Genomic DNA, 25,881 nt, shown 5'->3' with positions numbered 1-25,881 from the left:
TAGGATCAAACTTACCTAAGTTGTTTGTTTGTTTGTTTAAGTGAATTGTCTTTGTTGATTTGCTTTTATGTTACTGTATAAAAAAAATATAAACTCAAGACACCACATCCCCATGATTTTAAAAGACAAAAGAACATACTCTGCATACACTTAAGGGGTTTTGTGTGAGTCTTTGTTTTGGTTGTATGGCTTGGGGCCTTTTTATTTTTAAACTTCACCTTCTAAAACATTAAGACAGACAAATTCAAGCTTTCACAGGCAAAATACACAAGAGTCTTATGTTTTACAAATAGTCTCAGCTAGTAATCCCTACAAAAATCATAACAGAGGCAGCTGAAGCAGTGCAAATCTGCTGCTGTTACAAATGCTAAACACATCAGAAAACACTGCAGATTCTGTATCTGAGCACGCACTCATGTACATGTACTAAACTTCCAGATTTCAGGCAATGGCAAACGTCTGTCTGTCAGAATTAGAAATAAGGGACATGTTTCTCTTATAAAAGTGTGCAGATTAAAACATGACTGCTACAATTATTGCGCTGATTAGATGAAGGAAAAACGACCTACAGCCAAAAGTCAGGAAAACTGATTTCACAACCCTTTTAACATCCACATCCACACCAACAAGGTTCAAAGAGACATCAAAAAGCACAGTCTTAATTTGATTTCACTCAGCGTATTTCTGATAGAGCTAGGTTAACTTGAAAATAAGCCATTCCAAATGTCTTCCCACCTCCGCACCATACCCAAAACTTTGCACTGTGTAAGGTACAGCTTTACCTCTAATACAATTTCTAAAACATCCAACACCAATCCAGTACTTCGGTTCTAAAAATAAAGTTTTTATAGTCTGACACACTTGCTCTTTTGTAATTGTCTACATGGTTGACTATGAAAGTACTATGTGTTTCTCCAAGATCAAATCTTTCTGGTTGGGAAGATAAACAGGGGGATATTTCTGCAATTAACATCTGGGGGAAAAAAAATTAAAAACGTGAACCCTCCCACCCCAAATACTATTATTCTTTAAAACAGAAGGTAACAGATCAATCCAACAATCCCAGGCAGCTAGATGTTAACGAGTTACTTTTGTATAGTATGCTGGATACGTTGAAAAGTAAATGAGCTCATAGCAGTTAATTATTTTTCTACAGTGTTTTTACTCTTAAACAGTTTTCCCTGATACAAGTACAGAAATTAAGTTCATTTAAGGCTTTCCTACCCATGAAGCAAAAACAATTGAGTGCAATTTCCCATTTTCCCCCAAAGGTAATCTACTGAAAGATGAAAAACCTTCGTACTTCCTTCCCACTCCGAGCAAAACACATTCAACTGTTTTTTGCCAGCTGTGCAGAGTTCCAAAGCAAACCTCTAATATTTAAAGCAAAGGAAAACCAACATTCCAAGCTGTCTCTACACTTCAGGTCCATGAGTAAACCAAGAGTAACAACTCAGCACATACCACCCAACAATCAACAACTAGCTTGGTATAGTCCTTACATTTGCCATATTCCACAGACCGAGCCATTTACTTCAATAAGGCTACTAACAGGATGAATATATCACGTTCAAAATGAAATAAAGGTTTATAGCTGTCCCACAAAGACCCATGCTTATAATATTCAGTGTTACACGTGTCAGGGAGTGAGCCAGGGAAAACTGCAGGTGTTTTATTTTTGAGACACAAAACGAAGAGCTATCAAAATGTTTTTGTTAACTTCAGTCAATGTGGATTTTAAGACTCAATGACAATCCTTCATGCAACGTGTAAAAAAATACTGTGCTTCATTCTGTGTCAACAGGTTTCAAGCTTGCCAGCAAAACATCTTAAAGAGTGTCCAAAATTATAGCTGGAACTGAAATCCCAGTTAAACACAACTTGGAAGAATTCATTCCCTTATTCGCCACAGTAAAATACTAAACAAAAAAAAAAAAGGCACCTAAAAAAACCCACCTGCCTATGTTTTTCAACTTCCAGACATTCCACAGAATGTCTGTATTTAAGTCTCTGTGTACATATTCCTCAGTATGCAAGTATAGCTTAACAACCAGATTCAGCTTTTCAGAAACAAGTAACTTTTAGCATCACTCCACTGAACCAACTGCAGAGAAAATTTTTCTAATTGCAAAAAAAATCCCAAACAAAACCTGGGCCATGTTAATTACTAGATCAAGGGCTCCATCTTTCGACATAAGAAATCAAGAGACAACAGTTGGATGGTGAACAAGGAGAAAACAGGGTTACTCACCGTGGAGGAGTAACTGTTCCCTTTCCTGTGTGCAGCTCCCCCAGCAGAGCTGGGAAGTTTCCTGGAGATGCCAAGAGAGGTTAGCTAGCCCTGCCCCTCAGCATGCCATATCACATCCTTACACATTTAAAAGCAGTAGTCTTAGTCTTGAACAGTAGTCTCAATACCTTCAGGAAGTTCCTGCATCTTGTGGCAAGAGCAGAGCAGTACTACATTCTAACTAAGCACACTGAATTGAAGATGGAGACAAAAAAAAAAAAAAAAAAAAAGATGCTCTGCAAGTAACCCTATTTTTGTTTCCCAGAATGAACTTAGTATTACCTCTGTAGTAAGTAAGGTACAAGGAAAGAAAGCAAAGGGCAACTCAGCTGAACATCAGTAAAAGATTTCTCAGCCTTAAGACAGCTTTGTACTGTCTGCATTTGAAAGAATCTTCATTAGCACACCATTAGAGTCACTAACTATATCGGAAGAACGAAGGAACCACAGTTACAGCAGCCCTTGAAGGAAAAGGGTAGGCTGTGTGCACAGAAGCATTATGTGTACCTGCAAACATCTCATGTGCCAGAGCAACTATTACATTGTTTCTGCAGGCACAGAAAAGACTGTATTCATTTTCTTTCCCCAGCTATGATACTGTAATTTATCACAGCTCTGACTCTACAGCTTTGAACTCCTTAATTCAGCCACAGAAAGCTACTGCTGTCACAATGGATGCTCCTCACAACCTCTGACAGTCTCAATTCCTTTTTCCCTTCCCCTCATGACTACTGCCAGAATGCACCTGAAATCAATGGCATCTCTACTAAAGAAGGACACTATGTGAAAAATTATATAAATACACACTATTCGAGTCAAGAAATAGTTTTCCATTAATTTGTTAGGTATGGCACTTTAGAAGAGAATTCATTCATCCTCCAAAAAAGATGATGTTTAAATACCTTCTATTTACAGGCTGAAAAAATAAAAGTCAGCAAGTGACATTTATTAAAAGTTATTTCAACACTTATAGGTTTCAGTCATGCAGTTTATTTGTGGATGGACTGTGCACAAATTTCTCCTGAAGTGCCCACGTTCTCACTAAATACTTGTTCATGTATGAAACAGTAACATTAAGCATTTCAAATAGCATGAGCTCTGGTGGGATTTTCAGAAGGATCTAAGCTATTTGTCATTCATGTGAAACACATATTGAGAATTTTGCTCCCCAAATTGAAGAAAAAAAAATTCACAAACTGAGCCTAAGAACTGTTTAGGATCCAAAACAGTTGGAGCATTACAAAACCTAAACCATTTATGCTCAAGTTCAGTTAAGAAGGAGATCAGACTTCAAGCCCTTCACAATAGTTATGCTGATGTGCATGCAGAGTTGGTGTGTGTACACACAGAGTGTATTCTTTTGGGTATACTGAGCTTACTCGAGTCACATGTTCAATTTAACAATTAGGGGTTTTGCTCTAAACATATAACTTTTCAGTAATCAAAACATAAAACCAGAAAGAAATTTTGAAATTATTGGGTATTCTCAGGTGTTTGATACTGAGAAAAAAACAACATTGTAGAAGTCCATAAATGGACCAAGTGACTTCCCCCCTGAACTTTTCAGGATGAGAGGCTTTCGTAAGTGAACAGTGCAACAGTGTTGAACATCATTTCTATAAAATTATGTTGAAAAATTGTAGTAAGCCATCTACAAACAAAACAGAATACTGGGTTAAAAGCACTACTTCAGTAAAATATAGTATTCTCCATGCTAATGAAAAGGCCTTATATTTGCACCAGCTCTTACTTTCCTACTGTAGAGGTAACTTCAAAAGAATTATCACAACAAAACACCAAGCAGCAAACGATTACCATGTTAGTAGAAAGCAGTCTCATGTGTTCACTGCTGCAATTTATTTTAAAGCAGAAAGGTTTAGAATTTCAATCCAGCTTCACTCACTTTCTTTTCCCAAAACAGTGCTCATGACTTTTGTTATATTCTCAGCCTGTGATTTCAAAATCATCCATGCAAATAAAAAAAAAAAATCCACACCCTAAAGCTCACATCTAATGCACAGGAATTTTATGCAACAACACAGGTCAATTATGACAACCAAGTATGAGATAAGCATTTGGCCAGATTATGACATCTGTAACACAGTCAATACATAATTGTCATTATTATTTTCCCGTTACTTAAGCAAAAAGACTACTTTCTCCCTCAGTCATGTCATCTTTGTACTAGTCACTGTTATGACCAAGTCACTTAATTTAAGGATCAAATCAGGTACAGTGGTTTCACAGTCTTAATGAGGAAAGCAAATGTTCTCCTTTATTCTTGCCACTTCCTTGCCCTGCTTGTCACCCAAGCAAGACCGCAAAAGACCCCAAAGCAAGGCCTGCAAACATTTGTGCAGTTTTCAGTTGTCACACAGAAAAATAAACCCCATGTGTTTGGGGGCAAAAAGCATCTTGGTGTCAGAGGCGGCCTGTAGGCAGTTGTGAACAATCAGACCTAGTTCGTCATACCGCTACACAAAAACATTTGAAGTCCATTCACCCCACACACATCTTCTGCCAAGGTTCAAATTACATTGCTCCAAGTACTCCCCCATCTATGAGGATTTCCTTTCATTTACTGAGAAGTCTGAACGATCATAAAAGAACAAAAACTCATTACCTGTCTTTCTTGGCAACAATCTTCAGGAAAATCTAGCACTTATACCTACGCAGCTCTACTTTACAGCCAGCACCAGCAACAGTGTGTGATCAGCTCTGGTCCACTGGAGTTGAGTGGTGTAGGAAGTATCTGACAAGAAATCTCATCTCCCAGTTTGCTGTAGAAGTTTACATGTGGAATTGTTTTTTAAGCTTAAATGTCTCGAGCCACTTACCAATACCTGCATTCAAAAATATTCCTATCCTGCAATTTCAGACAGTGGATATCATCACCACTAGTGCTGTCAGTACACAGTACTTAAATTAAGGGTGTTCTAGGTAACCAACTCTTACTTTCAAAAAAAGCCTTTTGGTTTCAAAACTGCTTTAGATGCATTCCCTCTACAGACAATGGGAGCAGGATTGGGAACATGAACTGCTGTCTTACAAAAACATAACCCAGAAACTCACAATACAATGAGAATAAAAATAAAACTCTTTTTCCATCTCAGCAGCAAGTTAGTGTCTTTTGAATCAAATTAGATACAATTTTATGAACAGATGAGACAGAAAAAAGTATTCACAGGAAGCCATTTCATGATGCTCTCGAACCCAAAAGCTCACCTCCCTCATCACAAACATTCCAGTTATTACTTGAAGAAGGAAAAGAAGGGAGTCAGGCAGTGAAGAGGAATCTTCATTCTTGGCAGTTTCCTTATGTGACCTTTGCTTACATAGAATAACCCCGTTCAACAGAAGATACCTTGAACCCATGAGCCATGTGAATTCCATCCAGTGTTTGCTTGCCTAACAGACAGCAGGGCAGGATTCAATCCAGAAGCAATGCAAGAGACACTCCCATGGTTTCCCAATACCAGACCAACAGCACATTGCTAGTACAGACACAGTCAATGCCTTTCGAAAGGTGCCAGAGTCCTTAGCCCGACTGCCCGGCGCTGCTTCCTTAACTAAAAGATTACTTCCCTGCATTTTTAACTTAGCCAACGGTAAAACGTGGCCTCTGCAAAGCTCTCCAGCTTAATAAATGTTCTAACATACTCAAGAGCCTCTCTTGCCATACAATCTCACAGACACTAGACACTGAAGAAATTAGGCTTGAGACTCTATCAGTGTTCCTTGGCACTTTCAGTAGGTGGCATGCAGGCAAAAAAAAATCTCAGCAACTTTATAGTCACCCAACACAGACTGGCCATAAGCTTAACTGAAACTCTCCGTATTTTAAACCACAGCAATACAGTGATCTAAGTCATAATCACCTCTAACATTAGTATTTCAGCATACTTCCTCAAAGAAATCAGAGCCAAAGCAGCAATCCTATCTATTAAAATAGTCTGGTTTAAAACCTGAACTACTGCAATGCAGCAGAAAGTTATAACTTCAAAAATGAGAGTTCACTCAAGCATTTTTGCTAGGGCTTCACTGTATGCTGGCACGAGTAGCCAGGCCCTACTAGGACATTATTGACAGGGGTTTCAGTATTCAAAGAGGACTTATTTCCTATTTTAACATAAGAAGACAGTCAGCAACAAATTCAGAATGCTTATGTTCAGGGTAATGGGAATATTAGTAAGGGGGTAGTGCACTATGGTTTGAAGGCTTCTTTTACAGGAGGGTAGACACACAAACAAATACCTAGCCTCTGTTTCATTTTTATTAAGTAGCATTAGCAATGCAGTGCTGTCACCTACCTTTTAAAAACATTTTCAATCTTGGACAAAAATCCCAGCATGTTTTAAGTACTCTCGTGTTTCTGTAAGTCACTATTTCAAATATCTTTATATTAATGAGAGTTCCTTAAAAACAGCCACTACAAGTTGTGTGATAACAGCAATAAGAAAGCATTAAAACCCAGTATGAAAGTAATATAATTGCTAAGAACATTTGTGATATAAAAATAAATTTTACTTACAGATGAGCCACCCTTTCTCCTTTTAGAGGAGGCAGAACATTCCCAGAACCAATCAAGCAGTTATGTACTATAGCAAGACACTGCTGCACATCATCTCTTAAAGAAAAAAAAAAAACTTTATTACTTATCTGATAAATGCTTGAAAAACATACAAAACAGTATTTTTTGCTGAAGTTTTATCAAAGCTTTTTTCTTTACCTACATCAGTTCTAGACACAAGAGGGACCATCACAGAAACCAAGCTGTGGTTTTTCTGATCCAACAAAACTCCAATGTTCAGCTTCATATTCTGAAAAACTTGACTTTGAGATTTTTACATTCCGAAAATATGAAGTTAACTTCACTATGAGATAAACTAATCAAAACAGACAGCTTCACCCAAAAAAAATTGTTTTGAAGAATTTTATCTAAATCTCAGATAAAATCCATGAAATAACTCCTTGCCTCAAGGCCAAGAAAAGTCCTTCCCACCACAAGTAAGATGAAGGAATACTTTTGAATGAATATTCTACTGTCTGAAAATAAAATACAATGCAAAAATATGAACTTTTTTTTCATCTAAAGTAGCAGGCTTCAGTATATAATTACAAATTTTGTCCTTTGTTCTTGTCTCTGTGGTACGCAGCTCTGGTTTGTAAAGTAACTCCTTTCTACCCTCTTAAGAGGTTCCTGATTATCTCTTAGTACTCATATGGTACTTGTCAAATCTCTAAATGTATGTTCAAAGACTGTCAGAATATTTTGTTCTATCTTTTGTCATAGCAAATCTTACTCTGAGGCTCCTAAATGTATCAAAAATGGTTTATTTCCAATTACTACTTAGTGGGATACTGGGAATGAAAAATCGGACAAGAAGTCAAACTCCATGAATGTTGCAATTCAAAGCAATAGTAGGCTCACCTAGGATCCCATGTATTCACACCTGTAACTACCTCAGCAACAAACAGCTCTATCTATTCTTGTAGCTTTGCTTATCTTGCCTTCCAACCTAATTTGCAATACATGCACTGTATTCAAATCAAATCATCATCATTTATTTCTTTTAGATAGCATAGTAAAGCTTTGATGAAATCAAAGTCCAATTCTGCTATATACTGAGAATTTTACATAGTAAGTTCTAGGGAAAAAAAAAAAACCAAAACAACACAAACACAACAAACAGCAACAACAACAACAAAAACCCAACCATCCCCCAAACAAATCCATACAAATAAACCCAGGACTTCAATAAGAAGCATATCTTCCCATCTTTTGGTCTAAGTGTACTTTCTGATTATGGTTTGGTGGCATGATTATGGTTTGATTTGTCATGTGTATACTGTCTTTTTCAGATTAAAAAAGTGGGAACTGGGTCAGGAAGAAAACTAAGAGTCTGATACACCATGCCCTGTTTCATGTAGGGCTGCACTTTACAGCAGGAGGTATAATATCAGATGCTATGAATTGAAGTATATATAGCTTCAAGGACATGAAGGTTTAACATAAGAAACGAAGAATGTTTGAGATTTAATGCTTGTAAACAGCTTTAGCTATTTGATACTTGGTAAATGCTTTAGCACATACTGAAGTTATGATTATCTTGTGCTTAGGAAACTATCCTTAAAAAGCCATGGTATCACACTAACAGAATTTAACAAGACTGGGCAATGGTATTCTTGCCTCCATTCTTAATTGTTACACCACTGACTGCATCGCCTCCTCAGTTTTAACACTGATATTGTAGTGTTTCACCCCCTCATTTTTTCCAGTGCCACTGTGACTGTCAATAATGACTTAAAACAGATGTGACTACATAAATGCCCCCTCTTAGTATTACATATTACTACTAACCTGGACATTTCTAGTTCTCCAGTTGCATACTGCTCTAGTTTGGTGAGCTCAGGCTGAAGGAAAGTATCCAGCAAACAAAAAGCGAAGTTTATTTCCTCAGAAGAAGGAACATGCCACTGAATGTCCAAATTCCACAAGTCACCTGGTTTACCCCAGTCCTGTAGTAAAGACAGGAATTTCTTATTAATCAAACTATGAAGAAACTGCCTTTTAAAAAAAAAATAGCACTTCATATTACTATTAGTAAAATAACCCAACACATGAACTAGTTACTGCTATAAAGTAGCTATCCTGACAATTTCAGGGAAAAAACACCCAAGCACATTAAGAACATAATAAACCAAAAGAGAAATCCCAAACTTACTATGCTGTCTACATGTACCTGGGAAGTCACACAAACCTGAAAGGACTAAAAGGAAAAGAACTATACTGATCTAATTGAAATATAAACTTTATTATTCTTTTGTCTGAGTAAAAATTCAGAAATAGTCTTAAGTACAGCTCAGCCTATTGATACTCCTTTAGAAAATAAATAAGCTAGCTCATTTAATAATATTTCTTTTCAGTTTTTAACTGCAATCAGGAACTTAGCACTTTCATTTTAAACATTAAAAAAGCTTCATTTTGAGTTAAATCTTTCCATACAACACTGTGTCATCCCATAACAAAACCAAGATTTTATATTTTGCCTTACAAATTGCTTAGGCTTGCTATAACATTTAACACCACTTGAGTACGTAAAAGTCAGTATTTATTATTAATTTATATTCAAATATGAAGTCTATGTTTAGAACTGTATCAATTTACAGGCCTTTAGCTTTCACTTTCCATGTCCTGGGTTTGTTCAATTTCACATGGTAATTTAGCATTTCAAACCTTGACCATGTATTCTTAGAATGCCCAACTGACCTGACTGGACAGAAATACAAAGAACTATACCAACACACTCACTCAATGTTAGTGTCCTTTCTGAGTATTACCTAACAAAGACAGAACTGCAGATTTATACTGGGACAGGGTAGAAAGTATGGAAGTGGCAAACAAGCTGTCAATGGCAACGAAGACCTGATAAGCCATTCTGTGATTCTATGACATGATACACACTTTCTGAAGTAGCCACTGAACGGTCAAGTAATTGTGACTTTCTCAATTTCAGAGGAAGAATTTAAAATAGTAAGTCCGTTTCTGTATTGCAGCACTAAGATTTTTTTGTTTAACAATCTGGCTGAACTGGGTGTTGCCATGAGTTCATAGAACTGTACTAGGTTTCAGTAACAAACATTGGATTACCTGCAGTTGTAAAGTTAAAAGAACACTTTTCCGGAAAACACAATTTGGTATTCACTGTTCATCTGCAGTACTGATAAACTGACCTCAAATTCTTAACAGTAGACTAGCATACTACTTTTGACCATCCCAGTAATTTTATATTGCCACTTCACTTTCATTCTGTCTCAAGCTTAGTGTAGAGTCATTGTTTATTTGCTATTCTGCCTACCTGTAAAATACCACAGCTCCTTTCCTGCAGCTGTTCTGCATTGTGGTACTCATTTCACCATACACTCATCGTTATTTGTTCTATTTGGTAATCACATTTATATGAAGAGGTACAAGGAAGGGCTGCAGCTCTCGTCCACCAAAGCAGATGAAAGACTAAGTTTGTCCCAGTGCAACAATGCTTCCTATGACTGGATATTCACATTAAAGTGAACAGCAAATTTCTCCTGCTGAACTCAAAACTTAACTGTTTATAACTCTGCACTTCATGATAGTTGGATCCCAATTAAAAGCATCATGTATGACAAGATTCAGAAAAATGAGCAGGCACTCTTAGTTTGTATTCTCTTATTGTGATCATGCAATCATTTTAAAACACGTCATAAAACACTATCACGCTATAAAGTTACTCAAAACAACAGTCAGCATTCTTCTCTTTTTTTGGCTATCAATATTATTTTAAGTAACTTGTCATTTGCTATACATTTCAAAGCCCAAAGTATCTTTCATTTACACTTCCCATTGTTGCTACCTATATTCGGAAATCTCAAAAAACCCCCAAAAGAATATATTATATAATTGTTTTTTTAAAAAAGTCAAATCCTCTAATCCTAAATAAATTAAAATCCTTGCCTTGATAGGAAAGTATTCAGAAAGAGGCTTGTCAAAGCCACCTGGCACACTGCAGTACTCTGTGGGGTAGATAAGTGTAGCAGAACGAAGAAGATGGTGCAGTAGGTTACAAGACAGAATGTAACCCTGCTTACAGGTTAAGTGTAGGGTTCGCTGTAGTATCTTCCCAAGCTGCTCCCTGTACGGTAGCAACTTCTTTCCATCCACTCGAGTGATCTAATAGGAAGACAAACATTTCAAATGTAAACAACTGACTGTGTTCTAGAGGAGTAAAGGATTACACCACTCAACTGAACCTGTACCGTAATTCATTCTGTACATCAGACTGATTTCAAATTCAAGACTGAACTTGCACTTTCCACTTCATTGCTGGAAAAGTAACACAAGAACTGAGACATACATTTCTTCTTGATGCTCTTCAAGATTTTCTAGCAATAACTGTATTTTAGATTAAAAAATCTAGCTTTACCAAAAATAACTTATGTTTTTGCCTGCACTGATCCCTCTTCCATTTATCCTTCAATAATTACAATACATACTTTTATTTTATTCCACACACATAGTGTGGGTTTATTATTTTCTTGAAACAGCAGCCACTTATGTCCCATTTGAAGTTATATAAGAAAAAGAAGTTAATGTCATGTCATTTCATACAACATTTACTTTGTTTTAATAGATTATTTTCTTCTTCTTTAAAGAGCATTAAACAGCATTTACTGATACACATGCGTGGGAAGAACATTCTTTGTGATACCTCTGACAAAAGCTGAAGATTCCAAAGTAGCTCCTTATCTAGTTCTTCGTCATGTAATACATCATCATCTAGAGGAACAAATGATAAGCAGTGCTGTAACAATACTGCAGTCAAGTTTTTTCAAAAAGTTTAAGTCCTAAACCAGATGTTTGTTTCCCGAAAGTTTACTCCCAACCCTTCCATTACAATCTTCCAATTTATACTGCACCCACATGCAGATGGAAGTTACTTTAGCCAATTCAGTATCTTGAATGCTTTGAAAAACAAGAATGCTGCAGACATTTTAAATGGCCACATTTTTCACAAAAGGATGATCCTGCAGCTCGATGGCTTTCTGCCTTGAAATTACACATAAACAGTTGTTTGTTTGAGATCTTTTTAGAAAAAATAATGGGCAATCAATTTTCCATTGTTGAAATGAAGTTGGGGAAAACACAGAGAAGTTTTAAATATTATTTTGATGTTCAGTAGAAGTCGACCCAAATTGAAGCACACAACACTTACTGACTGTGAGGTGAGTTATAACATTGCAGCAGTGTGGTACAAACAGCTTCAAGGATTCCTCAGGGCGGCACTAGAAACAGCATCATAAAGAGCTCATTGTAAATAAAAACGCCTTATGGAACTCAGTCCATACATTGACAAAACTCTTCCAACAACATTAGTAAGAAGGAAGGAAAAACAGATTATCTCAACTCAAATTCAATTTACAGTCATCCTGACTTCATAATTTTTAAACACTCAATAAAACCTAAATTTAACATTAATACAAGAAAAATACTCTGTGAATTAACCTCTTCAAATATTGTTATACCCAAGTATCCAATTTTAGAAGACATAATCTTAAGAACCATCTGTATTTACAAGAAAACAAAGATATTGCATAAAACAGTAATAGGATTGGGGCTTTTTTCTCTCACTTTTACTGCTGCTCGGCACATATCGGCAACCATTCGACCAGCAACTCTCGTCTCAAATATATTTGAAATAGCAAAGTTAAAAACCTTCTCCAAGGCAACCTACAAATGAGGGGGAAAAAAAGATGGAGATTACTCTTTTTTTAAAAAGGAAAACTAGGTATCATAAAATGTTTGCTGTTACACATCAGGCAGCATCTCTGTTACGATTTTTATTTTTTATTTTTAACATGAATCATGGTCAAAGTCTTTTAAAAAAACAGAGGAAAGCATTACATTAACCAAAGGATTCCAGACAAAAATCATATCAAACTGTCCAGTGTAATGGTTCAATATGTACAAACCCCAGCATTTCCAAATATGCACATAAAGTAATGTGAATAGATTAAAATGTTTTGACTCAACCCGCAAGGACAGAATCTGCCCGTGTGAAAACATGGATTCTCCACACCCACCCCTCCCCAGTTATTTCAATCCAGGTAATTTTTCTGATTCCACCAGCCAGCAGCTTGAACAGTTTTTTCCCAGCTGAAAAAGTGGGAGAGGGAGAGAAAATAAAACCTGGGAGCTGGGTAGGTTAGCACCACCATCAGAAGACAGTAACTAATCACAGCCTAGAGCAGTAAACTGATAAAAATCAGCTATCAGAATGATTTCTCCTAATGGTGCATCAAGAACCTAAGTGCTCTTTATATACGTACATCAAAATCCCAAAGCAAACTGACAAGAGATCCTAAACTCCCCCCTACCCTGAGCCTTTTCCTCAGTTAAGCATCACAGTTCACAACAGGACCATGACAGAAAGAAGAATCTGAACCCATCAGTCATTCACAACAGAAAATTAAGTCTCTTGAAGTCAGGTGGAAAGTTCAAGTTCTATGTACCTTGAAGATATCCTTTGAGCACTGTGTAAGGATTGTACTGAAAGTGGAAGAGAGACCCAGTTCCACTAGACTCTCTAGATGAGTCATTTTCTCAGTTTCAGTCTCCTCCCTGGTTTGTTCTAGTGTGCTGCTCTCTATAAGTCCAAAGCATCTACACAAATAAAATAAGCACAATTTTAGTAAGTGGAACTTTAAAGTTATGAAGTTCCTCACACCAAACTTTCACCTCCCCTTAGCTTGCTTACCTATCCATAAACTGTAGTACAAAATCCTCAAATTCAGCAGTTGCAGAGCACAATTCTCTTTCCACCTAGTTTTCCGATGCAAAAGAAGCACAAAATGTGTCTTTTCTTAAGAAAACATCAAATATAAACTTAATTTCCTTTATTAACTACTTCAAAAACACTTCCAGATTTTAAATTATATATACTACAGTGCATTTTCCATCCAAGTTTGTACAGTACACTAAAAGCAATTATCACATTTTCTTTACAGTGTCCTGCCAAGTTTCCTGACCTTGATGTCTAGCCAAATAATCTCTCATGATGAAATCAGGTCTGCCTCCATGGATGCAACCTTTGGCCTTACTACTGATCCTATTTTCCAGCAGGTCCTAACTGTGGTGGCAGATTTGGCCCTACTGACATAGTTAAACATTTGGCATACAAACTCCTCTGTTAATTTCTGAATGCTGCAGCTTTGGGGCAAAGAAATTAACCTTCTTCCAGTTGCTAAGCATTCAGAATCTGTCCAATCTGAAGCTACAAGCTATTCTCTGATAGTTTGGTGGTTGTTTTAAGATAGACAAAGTTTTCCAAAAGAAGAGACCAAATTCCTTCCAGAGTGTCGCAGAGAATCAACATTAGTTACGTTCTACCTTGCCCTACACTGGACTAATTTTCAACTAGAAATGATGTATATACATCTCACAGCAACACTGTAGTCCTCTGGAGTTTTTCTGTATTTCTTAATTATTACCTTAAGGTTTCATGGTAACAGGAAGCTTTAAAAATTAAACAGTAACAAAGCTGCTATTTTATTAGACTCGAAAAAATTCAGATGGCAAGGGACCTCTGGATACTATGTTACAGCCTAACCTCCTACTCCAAGAAGGACAATCTAAGGGTCAAATTACACTGTAATTTTGACATAAAATTATTAAACTGTTTGAATTTAACATGGTCTCCACAACATCCTATGACTAAACAGCAATACATGGCCAAATTGCATGCTGACTTCAGCTCTACCACATTGACCAAAAGCAGACATGATCCACATCTTCGGTTTTTGTTTCCATTTTTTGTTAATATGGCTTTACATAGAAGATAAAGAGCAGCAAATCTGTTACAGTTCTGGAGAGATTATCACATTACAAGAAATGAAATTGAAAATCAGGTTACAGTTTCGTTTTTGTAATTGCAGAACGCTCTTACCTCTGAAAGATCGTCTCTTTCTTGCAATACAGATGAACAATCTACTAAAGGCACCAAAGTAGAAAATGTTGCAATGAACTGGAATGTAATCTGTCAAGAGTTGCAAACAGCTCTTTAATAAATGCAACTGCATTCTACACATTCAAAAGCTTTTGAAGTTTAGGTATCGGAACTAAAGCAAATCATTACATAAAAAAGGATTCCAGAGCTTAATTCTTCCACCCCAAAACTCTAAGAACTATTTCTAATTTCATACATAAAACTTGTCAGGACTGTGCAAAAAAAACTTGAATTTTTTTGAGGAAAGTAACACTTGAACTTTTTATAACTTTAAAGTTACAAAAACCTTATGATGTTTGCACTGTCTGAATAGGCAATTAACATTAACTCCTGAAGTGGGATTTTAGGACCTAATTTAATGAAATACTAGTGATAAAGCTCCTCCTAAAGATCTTAGAAGACTAGCAATATTTGTTAGCAGCTTTAGAATACCTATTTTATCTTGTTTTTCAGAGCTGCCCAAGTAGTCACAACAATGCTTATGGCATTGTTTGACAAGCCTAAAGTGTTATTCTAAGTTAGAAGCTAGAACATTTTACAAATAAAATCGTGCAGGAACAAAATCAGGCTAAGAGCTTCTGGAAACACGAGTTATTCTTTCATACAAATATAAAAGCAGCTTTCAGAGCAAAGTAGTTGGCTATCTATCTTCTTGGGATGGGGAGGAATATTTACATGCTCACCATACACTTGCTGAAGTCATTCGGATCCACCCCAGGCAATGCTCTCATCAGGAGAGGTAGCATGTGTGTCGGACCTTCAGGAAACCACTTCCCCCCAGACACCAGACTCCTAGCTACTCCAATTACACAGCTTAAAGTAGCTGTGAGCTGGTGAGGTTCTGTCAAGGTCTCCAGTGCAGGGTATGTTCTAAAAGGTTTAAAGCAGTCATATTAGGAACAACGTTTCTTAAGTCTTCAGACAAAACAAAAGTGGATTGCACATGTTAATTTATACAGAAAGAGTAATAAATTTCTGCAACAAAACTTCAAATTAATCAATGGCTAAATTTTTCTTTTCTAATATTTTTCTGATGGACTTAACATAGTTCTGTTAGAAAAAATTCCTTCCATTCAATAATCCCTATTCACAACAAATTCAGGATTAAATTATTTGTTAGAAGTTGCATCATAGGAATTAACTGTACAAGCTCCTAGATGCAAAGCTATGATTTCAGTGTTTGACCTTCAAGCTCATTTAAGCTGTGTACTTAAAAGTATAAGGTTCTTGTAGCAAGCATGAAAACTTGTCTTAATTGCTTCTAAATAATTAGTTAACGGGTATATTACTAAAAGTTACATTGAAGTCCTTACCTTTTTTATAAGAAACTGTTAAGTTAATGTGATTTTTAAACCTATTTTAGCACTGAGTACTTCTAAGCAAACTGTGTAACACTTCGTACCGTTACAATCTACAGTTTGAACAAGAGTCATAGTGTAACCCTTGCCCTACATTATCCAAAGGATCTACATGGGCTCAATAAAATGCTGCAGCCAAGGCAATCATACTGGTGATAGTTCAAACTAGCAAACAGACATTCAGTCTGCTCTCAAAGCATGAAAAGCAGGCATATCCAACACAGACATTCATTGCTGTCCTTAGAACTATTCTGCTTGAAACGCTTTCAGGTAAAAACGGATTTATCAAGTTTTTACAAAGAGCTGAGTCGGTAAGGTATGGGCCTGAGGAAGGGCTCTTCTAGTCAAACCTCACTGCTGTTTTTACAACACAAGTAGTTAAAGTACAGAAGACTGCATAAAAGGCAAACATGGACAGGGACTAGGAAGAAAGCTTTGCATTGGGGCAGGAAGGAGTTACACCTCTCTTTTGGCATTTCAGGCTGCAAAGCATAGTAATTGTACAAAATATTTTACATGGGCACACACTGTAGCGATTTGCTTCGTAAATCAGACACAATGACAATAATTTTAAACAAACTGTAACAAACTGACACAAACCAGAAATATTTGGCTCAGCTGAAACCCAGTGAGAAGGCAGAAGGCAGCTCTTGAACACAGGGTACAAAGTTGGTTTCTCAACTTACCCACTCACTTGCTGGTAACAAACTGCTAAGAGAAACACACACCATCTAAGCACTACCCTGGATCACACAAGCTACGAACAGCTCCCTAAACTACTCCATTTGCCAGGTGTTTAAAACAAACTAAAGAAATTTAAAATAAAACCTAAAGTCCTCCCTTGGTTTCCATACTGTCTCAAGTGGATGTTCAGGGGGTGTATTAGCAGCTTCACTCACTGCAAGCATGCACCCTCAGCAAGGAAATTGGTTGTAATTTAATATGACTGCTTTGCATATTTATTTGTTGGGAAGGGAACTAGGAAGTTGCAATGCTTCTGTGGAACTTACTTTTCAAGTACAGGTGGAATTACTAATTCAGGACGCATTAGTGCAAGGTTCTGCAGGGCTTGAGCAGCCTCCAGGCTTCCAATTTTACTAAACATAGCCAGAAGAACAGGTTGAATAATGCATTCTACAAAGTCAGTAACATCCTGATCAGTAAGTTTATGACTATCAGGCACAGGAGTTAACCAAGTCATTTTCTTGTAGCGCTCACGATGCAGCCTTCTGACAACACTGCTGGGCAACCTTTGAAGTAGTTTCATCAGTTTGGCCTGTTGAACAGACAAGAAATGGTGTTCAATTACTTGAACAGTAGTAGAAGAATCTGAGCCACTAAGTGTACAACAGACAGTTAAAAAGTCAGTATACTGAAATTACACAAATGCAATAAAACTGTGAAGAGCTCTAACATACGATGTTCACAATTCGGTATTAACCTTCACTCCCCAAAATATTAACAATTATGCTACCAGCCCTACACCTTATGATTTTGAAAAATCAGGCAAAAATAAAATACAAAAGATATACTCATGAATCAAGATTACTTACCAGGAACCAGGACACCTTTAAAAGCATTCTCTGCATCCACATGTAAGCAAACATCCTATACTAGAGTAAGTCAGCTCCTCTGGCACCACTTTTATCAGCCTTGCCATTTTAATCTCTACTTTCTACCAGCTATCACAGGCAGAGTCTTACCTTCTCTAGCAGAAGACTCTATCAGCTACATCATTCAAAAGTTATGCTTCATCAAACTAGGTATGTGTTTCAAATATTTTTTTTGCTTTGGTAAATCAAAATTAGATATTGCTAACCTAGAGACATCAAGTCAGTGATACAAAACCTATGTCACACAGGTAATACTGATATGGTGTATCACCCTCCTTTAAAGTGCTGCCTATCCTATCCTAGGTATGTATTAGATGTCTAATTTTGCACTTCTAAACTGCACTTGGGTTAAATGTTTGAAAAATGGTCCTGATATCAAAATAGAAGTATGATTTGAATGACAGCAAAAACACACATCTTGAAAATTAAAGTGGCAAAATATTATACAACAACTTGGCTGCTGGAGCACACAGTGCATCTATTGAAAAGTCTGATTTGACATGTTTGCTGAAATCACAACTGAAGTTGTCTTGATATGCAAAACACTCACCAGCCAGCGCCCGTTATTTGAAGGATGGTAAAAAGAGGCAATGCTATTGAACAATCCAGACAAGTGCTTCTGCACTAGTTTACTTGGTCCACCCTGTGAAACACCCAATAAAACATGGAATTATTACATGGAATGTGATACAAGGAACAGGTAACAGTAGCACAAGGTACAAAGCAACACTGTTACCACAATACCTCAAATCACATCTGCAAATCTCCTCCCTTCCCCACTCTCAGCTCAGCACTTAAGTCCTCCCCATCTGATCTAATGGGGTTCACCCTAAAGAGTCTTATGAATTGTTCAGGAGGTCCAAAGCATGTATCCAAAGTGGCACTTATAGCTGTTCATTTCTAGAATACCAGAGACAGCAGCTGTGAAATAAACTTTTCTGTCAACATTCCATATTGACAGTGAAACAATGCAACTTCAAACAAAGCTTGGGCAAAATACAGTTTAAAAAACCATTTCTGCAGTAAAATAAACATATTTCATTTTAAAATACATACTTAAAGCTTTGTATTAGTTTGTTTCATTTATGAGTAAGTTACTAACCATCATGGCTGTGATCCACATTACCACATGTCCTACTTCATAAGCCGTTGTTAAGAACCTTGGAACGACAACCTGATTGCTTCCCACTGGAAGATTTAAACTCCTCAAAATTCTGGTAAAAATCTGGAAAAAACAAAACAACCAAATCCAAACCAAACCAACAAATGAATGCCATAAACTTGGCATAAAATAACTTTCTAATGAAAAAGTGATCTGTGGTTTCAGGCTTTTTTAAGCACTAGGACTGCTATGAACAGCTTTAAAACCATGAGCTGAAAGATTCAAAAGATCATACATACTCTTTACCAAAGGAACATCAATAAAGCCCATTTCCACAGGAATATGGGGTTAGTTATAGAATGAGACAGCACAGCATGTTGTTGCTTTGGTTTAGAGTCAGGTGCTAACAGTAACATCTACCAGTGCTGTCTGTTACAACAAGATAGCTCCAACTTTCCAAGTTAAACTTAAGTCTTCAAATTAATTCACCTACTCTAAAAAACTGGGCCACTGCAGTATAAAGCCCATACTGGGTATATGAATTATTCTTAGTGTAGTAGCGCTGAAGACTTATCTCAAAGTTTTTATTTCATAAAACGGGAAATATTACCTTTGGGACATAGGGATCCCAGTCTATGTACCCAATGTTGTCGGTGGCCAAGCGAGCAAGAAGATTTACTAGATGCTGCAAACAACCATAAAAGAAGGAAATATTCATTGGAATATATTATAGAACATGTACAAACCCCTGAATCTACAGAAAAAAGATAAAAGCTACTGTGTCACTAAAGCACTTGTAAAAGGAGATTTCACTCTATCAGAAGCTATCCATACCATAATTCCTACCTTCAGGAATACAACTCATCTGAGCACTTAAAGCAGATCATTGTGATCCAAGGTATGGAAAAGGCAGGCCCTCTGAACATACACCCCCCTCTCTGAATATACACCTCTCTCTCTTCCATGGTTTTTTAGAATTTTGTAAAGACGTACTAATAGCACTTTTAGAAGGTATACTCACATTCTCTTTTCCATGCTTTGTGAATTAACACGAAAGGCAGAGTACATTTTAATTCTGAAACATTTACTGATAGAACAGCTCTGAAGAACAGTAGATGAACAACAAACTTAGACTCAAACTATATGAGTCTGAGTCAAAGGCTCTATCTTTTCTGAAGATCTTTCCCCCTTTTGAGCAGCTTTGAGTTTTTTACCTTTAATAACAGCTTCCACACAGCAGAATACTACTGGTGCCAGCTTACAGGAGGACACTTGTGCTAAGCTTCAGAGTCTTTCATACCAACATTTTATCAGATGGGTGTAGTAAACTATTAATCTCTGCAGCAAAGGTTTGGAACAAACTTCAGATGACAGCTCTATCCAGATTCATCCTACTTAAAGTGCACTTGCCTTTAACTGTCACATTTGGAAGCTTTGCTTTATCCACATCTGTGCTTTGTAAAGGTCATTAGCTTTCAGATGGGATGGCACTAAGTGGCCAGCTACGAAGAATTAGATACTCCGCTACCAGAAGTCAGCCTCATGAGTCCAAAACAGAATGAAAGATGCCCTCAGGAAAGACAGTTAACAGGGCTGAACAAAAAAAAAAGAGGCTAAGCCCCATATCCTATTTTATGTTTGGCACAATCTGCCAACACTCCTTTTATGAGCTTGTCCAAATAGGAAAATGTCTCCAGGTGTCCAAGAGCCTTGATGCTTCTGTCAGTGTCTTGAAGTTATGGTGAAGCCAAAAAAGCAGGCCTTAAAAATAATCCTGCTTAATTCAGAGCCATTCACAGCACAACAGTTCACATCTCAGTCTGAAGGACACAGCTTTGGAGAATGCACAAATTCAATTCAGGACAGTCACATCTGACACAACCTGAAGAGAAATGTTACATTTTCTTATGAACTACCTAGTTTGTTTGGTTTGATCTGTGGGACAAACCCTTATCATGCACAACGGCAATTGATTCTATAGCTCTCCTTCAAACAGTAAGCCTAACTCCTGCCAAAGCAAGCTGAGAGAAAGCTTGCCGCACACAAAGAAACTGCCAGAGAGGTAGCATTCAATGGTGGTATGGAAATCAGCTTTCTCCAAAGACAGTGACAAGTCCTCCTTGTGTATATATGCAAGAGAGTAGTAAAAAGGAACCAGATGGTCAAAGAGTTTATGTTCATACTGAGTATGGAAAAAAAAAAAATCCAGTCACATGGGAAGTTTCCCTGCAGTAAAGCCAAGGCACAGGTCAGCTAATAACTACAGCACCTAAGCTGCTAGGGGATGTCGTTAGACTGTTTTCTTTGAAAGATATAGCCCAGTGGTTTTTTTGGCCAAGGGAAGTATGAGTTCTTTACTCTATCTAAAATAAAGATGAGAACATCTCATTGTAGTCAGGACAAAACACTGCTACTCAAAATTAGTGATCAGGAAAGAAGTGCTAAGATACAAAATATGGAACTGCAGGGAATTACAGTTTATAGAAAACACAATAGCACTTTGCATCATTGTAAGCACAGGTAGGCAGTCTGGGAAATGCAGCATTCTCAAGGTTGGAAAGAAAAGCTGTTTAATGGCTAGCTTAGGCAATGTTCACCCAGCACAAAGGAAGTCTCATTTATTCAGCCAGTAACTGCTTGCATTAAAACTGCCTCTTGTATTAGTTGAAACAGAGGGAAAAAAAGAATTATATCACTGTTTGACTTCATTGCCTTCAAAGTGCAGGGTAGGAATATTTAAATGGATTTCTCTTAGTGTAGTAAGAAAAGTAAATATTTACCCCTTCCCACTGGGGAAGATTTTGAACTGACACCCAAAGGCCTATAAATTCATCAAACCAAAGCCTGCAAGAGAAGAGAAAAAAAAATTAATGTTGTGAGGGCAGCTCTTTCACATCATATTTATCTCTCACTGGATATTTAACTCTTACTTTGCCAGATGGTCACACCAACTCCCTGGACCCTCAGCTCTTCCAACAAGAACAGGGATCAACATGATGCCTGTATCGCTTGGCTTCCCACAGCATGTCCCCTACACCCTCCTGAGATCCTGAGTTTCGGTCCTTGCTTCTTTTACCTCTTCTCCTCTTACTCTTTTCAGATCTTCCCCTTTCACACAAGTGTTTCACCAAGAGTTTCCTTATCCACTTCAGTTTTGCCATTTCATTATGTATTTCCATCCCACACAGAGAAACCAAAAGAAAATACATCACATTTCATTTCCCTCTCCCTTAAAATCTAAAATTTGTCCCTGTTGACTAAGGTACAAGTGTCATAAGCACTGATTCTGAATTCACCTAAAGCCAATGATGCAAACCCTCTGCACAAGTCCCTTACTTGAATTCACCTTTATAAGCTAAATTCACTCCCTTCCTTCAAGTGTTCAATAATCCTATAGCACAAGTACAATTTTAACCTAAACAACCTGAATGATCTTTACATGCACTAAACAACAGGGTATTTTTCAAAGTTCAACAGTTCTACCTTAAATATGACCCAGATACCATTCCATCACACAAATGTTCCTCCTCAAATTCTCAAACTCACTTCCTATAGTAGTCCTCCAATGGTCTCACATTTCCATATCTTTCAAGTGAATTGAAGGCCTCTATCTCACAATTTGTAGTATCCCCCATTTGTAGTAGCAGCTGTAATTCAACTTACATGAAGGTTCAGCAGCCACCAAATTAAATAGAAGGTAGGACTCAAAGCTGTGCTATTGCTAATGATTTTTACTTGTGAGACTTCAGAATTCCTTCAGAATTCCTTCAGAATTAAAGTACCTTTAATTCCATTTTGTATTTCTTTGCTGCTGTATACTGTTTTACTCAAGAGAAGGAAGAACTTCTTAAGGAATAGTAACAAAGATTCCCCCATATTACTACTACAAAAGAATGCTGACAGAATTTCTATCTTGAACGCCTTCCAAAGCCACTGTTAAAATCCACCATTCCTTTTGTTGGTGACCACAAGTCATCCTGTAAAAGGTAACTGCTTGCATTTGCAATACAGACTTATACTTACTTGAACCCTTTTTGGTGAAGCTCAGGAGGAAGGGTAGTAGGTAGAAACAGTTCAAAGTATGTAATAGCCTTTTGCATGGTGACATCAAACGGACACATTAAAGGCCTCCATTCATTTAGCATCTCTGCAGTGGCATCTTCTGGAAAATACCTGCAAACAAGGAAATCATTGAATACACAAAGGCTCAGATTTAATGCTTAGGTCTTCTTTAAACATGTTTAAAACTATCAACTAATTTGTCATAAATCTTAGTTTTACACTAAGACTGTGTTCACAGGGACAATAGACAGGCAGCCCTCAATTCCACTTAACTTTCACAAAACAAAGAGTTAATGTCAAGGGCATCATGGTGCATCATTTTAAGACCACAAATGTAAAGAGATTCTTGTCTTGTTGAACCAGAAAAGACTCTGAACAACGTAAACCCATTTTAATGTAAAGGCTGGTCAAAACTAAAACAACTATTCCCATTACACACAAATGACCATACAAACAGTAAATCAAAGAGAACAAGTCTCTGCATCTTTGCAGTATCTTAATCTATCAACAAAGGTGACTGTTCAGCAGAGAACAAGAGTGGTTCAGGCACAAACTTTCAGTGAATGCTACCACTCAGAAGAGTAAAAGCAACAGTGGCCTTACCTAGTTATACCCTGGCTTACCTGACTATTAACAGATTTTTCTTTAAAGATACATGTTTTAAAACAAACAAACAAAAAACCAAACCACAAACCAAACAAAAACACCACAACAAAAAAAAAATAAAAAGAGAGAGGAGCAACCAACAAGTAAAACCACAACAAACACTTACGGTCTGCAACTCTTCACCAGTGTTTTCAGAACACTTTCTACAGAGCTGAAATATGAAAGAAGATATCAGGGAGAGCATATTACCAAATTTCAATGACAACATAAAACAACCATTTGCTGATTTTTTTCCTCAAGAGCTTAAGATAATATTGATGCAATTAGATGTCTTCTGTGAACATGCAGTAGCTAATTGCCTTCTACAGACACCTAATTATAGCAATTAAAATTGCTCTCCAGAAATCCTGGTTTTCATATATCACCAAATTATTTACTGAATTTCAGTGAAGAATAATTGTAATTTCCTGTAAGTAATATCCTGCATTTACTCAATCAACAACCAGCAGTGCAAGGTAACTTCTCAGGGAAACTGAGAACACAACAAAAATGGGTTTATGGATTTCATAAGTATTTGTAACATAAATAAAGGCAACTTCAGAAAGTTGTTATTATTAGCCTTCAAACACTGTATCTGTCCTTTACAATCTGGTTTTGGCTTTTGTCCAGCGGTTCTAAGAGACAGAAGTGAACTATCTGCAAATCAATGGTTATTTCATTAGCTTTCCTCACAATTAAAAGCTTTTTAATCCACAACAACAAAACTAGAGAAATCATTGTCATTGGATGCCATCAAACCCTTTAAAAAGACTTCAGTATAAACTCAAAGAATAAAAGGGAGGGGGCAGGAGAGAGATCAATGAAACCATAAAGGTAGTAAGTAATCGTTTTCTTGGTATCTTCTGTTTTGTACATGATAAGCTCAAGACTAAATTATGCTATTAACAAAAAACATTTCCTGAAGGAAAAAAAAAAATTCTGGCAGAAAAGATTCCTCTATCTTTTAATTGTACTCTCTGTATTCTTAAGAGAAAAACCGCATCCTTTTAGTTCAGCAACAAAAAGTAACATACAGAAATGCTGTTTTGATCAAAGATGATGCAAACATATCATCTTTAGAATTTTACCAAAGATCAATTCAGGTCAATTAATTTTGAGTCGCACAAATACTGAGCATGCACACACTCTCTCTCTTAGTCCTGCACAAAATAAACTGGTCCCACACAAGACAGGAGAAAAACAAAATGGGTAAATTGCCATTTCTCATCAACACCTCAACATCCACTGCATGACAGCAAAAGCCCACCCAGCCGTCATACCACTACTTCAGTTCAGGCAGAGCTCTAAGAAGCAAAATTATATACATTTTACACTACAATGACAAAGTTAATCCATGACCTCTCCCAGAAGGAAAATTCTGAGCTGACTGACAGCTTTGAAAATATGAAGAGGAATGGCCAACCATTCACTAAAGTCTCATTCTGACTCTGATCTTTGTCTGATGATTTAACTCTGCAATCAGCTCATAAAGATTCTGGGTTAAAATGAATGTTATCCTTGAAAGAGTTAGGAGACATCTAACAGTTGTCCCGAGACTACATAAATACTGCATGAGCCAGCAACATTCCTTAAGACCATTAAAAATTAACATGAAACAAAGGTCACAAAATGAACGAAAATCTATCCCCACATTAACACACTCCACTGAAACTATTGCTAAGGGGAACCTGAAGCACAGAGGAATTTTAAGCAACACTGATGGCAGATCAAGTCTTTCATGAGTTTTCAGTCATCTCAGCATGTGGGCATGGAAGAAAGCAAAGGAGAAAGACTGGGAGGGACATCCCCTCTTGTGTTTTGATTACCAATATAAAACAGAAGCTGAAAAGAAAAACGCACCAGCAATTTTGTACATAAGCAATCTGCCACCTAAGATACAGTTAAACTACAGACCAACTACCGAAGAAATCTTGTAACATTCCTTTTTGCAGGACTACCAGTTAGAAAAGAGCAGAATAATGAAGCCAGGGAGAATAATATGGTCACTGTTTTTGCTACCACTTGGAAACTCAAGCTTTCTAGCAGTGGCTTTTGTTTCACTTTTTGTTGAATTTTCTGCATACTCACTACTGCAGAATTCTTAAAAATTGTCCATACTCAGGTATTTAATGCTGACCATTTGGATACAGTATTAAAACCTTTGCAATCAAGAGATAATGAAGCCACTTACACTGGAAGGTAAATGGTTTCCCATAGCATATTTGACAAGGTAACAGAAAATTTCTCATCCCATTCTGTTTTCTTATCTTTT

General features: G+C 37.0%; 1 protein-coding gene across 1 annotated transcript in view; it reads right to left on the bottom strand.

The window, feature by feature from the left end:
* The window catches only part of PSME4 (proteasome activator subunit 4), a 61,376-nt gene that overhangs the window by 24,930 nt on the left and 10,565 nt on the right, over positions 1 to 25,881 (bottom strand). Inside the window, exons 4-20 of the mRNA XM_054383340.1 lie at positions 23,737 to 23,781; positions 22,926 to 23,075; positions 21,683 to 21,746; positions 19,513 to 19,587; positions 18,903 to 19,025; positions 18,351 to 18,443; positions 17,198 to 17,463; positions 15,513 to 15,699; positions 14,770 to 14,859; positions 13,582 to 13,646; positions 13,337 to 13,487; positions 12,456 to 12,554; positions 12,040 to 12,109; positions 11,536 to 11,603; positions 10,782 to 10,997; positions 8,652 to 8,809; positions 6,822 to 6,917 (exon numbers count right to left, since the gene is read on the bottom strand). Coding sequence (XP_054239315.1) covers positions 6,822 to 6,917; positions 8,652 to 8,809; positions 10,782 to 10,997; positions 11,536 to 11,603; positions 12,040 to 12,109; positions 12,456 to 12,554; positions 13,337 to 13,487; positions 13,582 to 13,646; positions 14,770 to 14,859; positions 15,513 to 15,699; positions 17,198 to 17,463; positions 18,351 to 18,443; positions 18,903 to 19,025; positions 19,513 to 19,587; positions 21,683 to 21,746; positions 22,926 to 23,075; positions 23,737 to 23,781 — 2,016 coding nt within the window. The remainder of the gene's footprint in view (positions 1 to 6,821; positions 6,918 to 8,651; positions 8,810 to 10,781; positions 10,998 to 11,535; positions 11,604 to 12,039; positions 12,110 to 12,455; positions 12,555 to 13,336; positions 13,488 to 13,581; positions 13,647 to 14,769; positions 14,860 to 15,512; positions 15,700 to 17,197; positions 17,464 to 18,350; positions 18,444 to 18,902; positions 19,026 to 19,512; positions 19,588 to 21,682; positions 21,747 to 22,925; positions 23,076 to 23,736; positions 23,782 to 25,881) is intronic.

This window comes from Indicator indicator, chromosome 9, assembly GCF_027791375.1.
Source record: "Indicator indicator isolate 239-I01 chromosome 9, UM_Iind_1.1, whole genome shotgun sequence".
In the NCBI taxonomy this organism is placed as follows: domain Eukaryota; kingdom Metazoa; phylum Chordata; class Aves; order Piciformes; family Indicatoridae; genus Indicator; species Indicator indicator.
The sequence above is the reverse complement of the archived record's forward strand: the minus strand, read 5'-3'. Positions and strand labels throughout refer to the sequence as shown.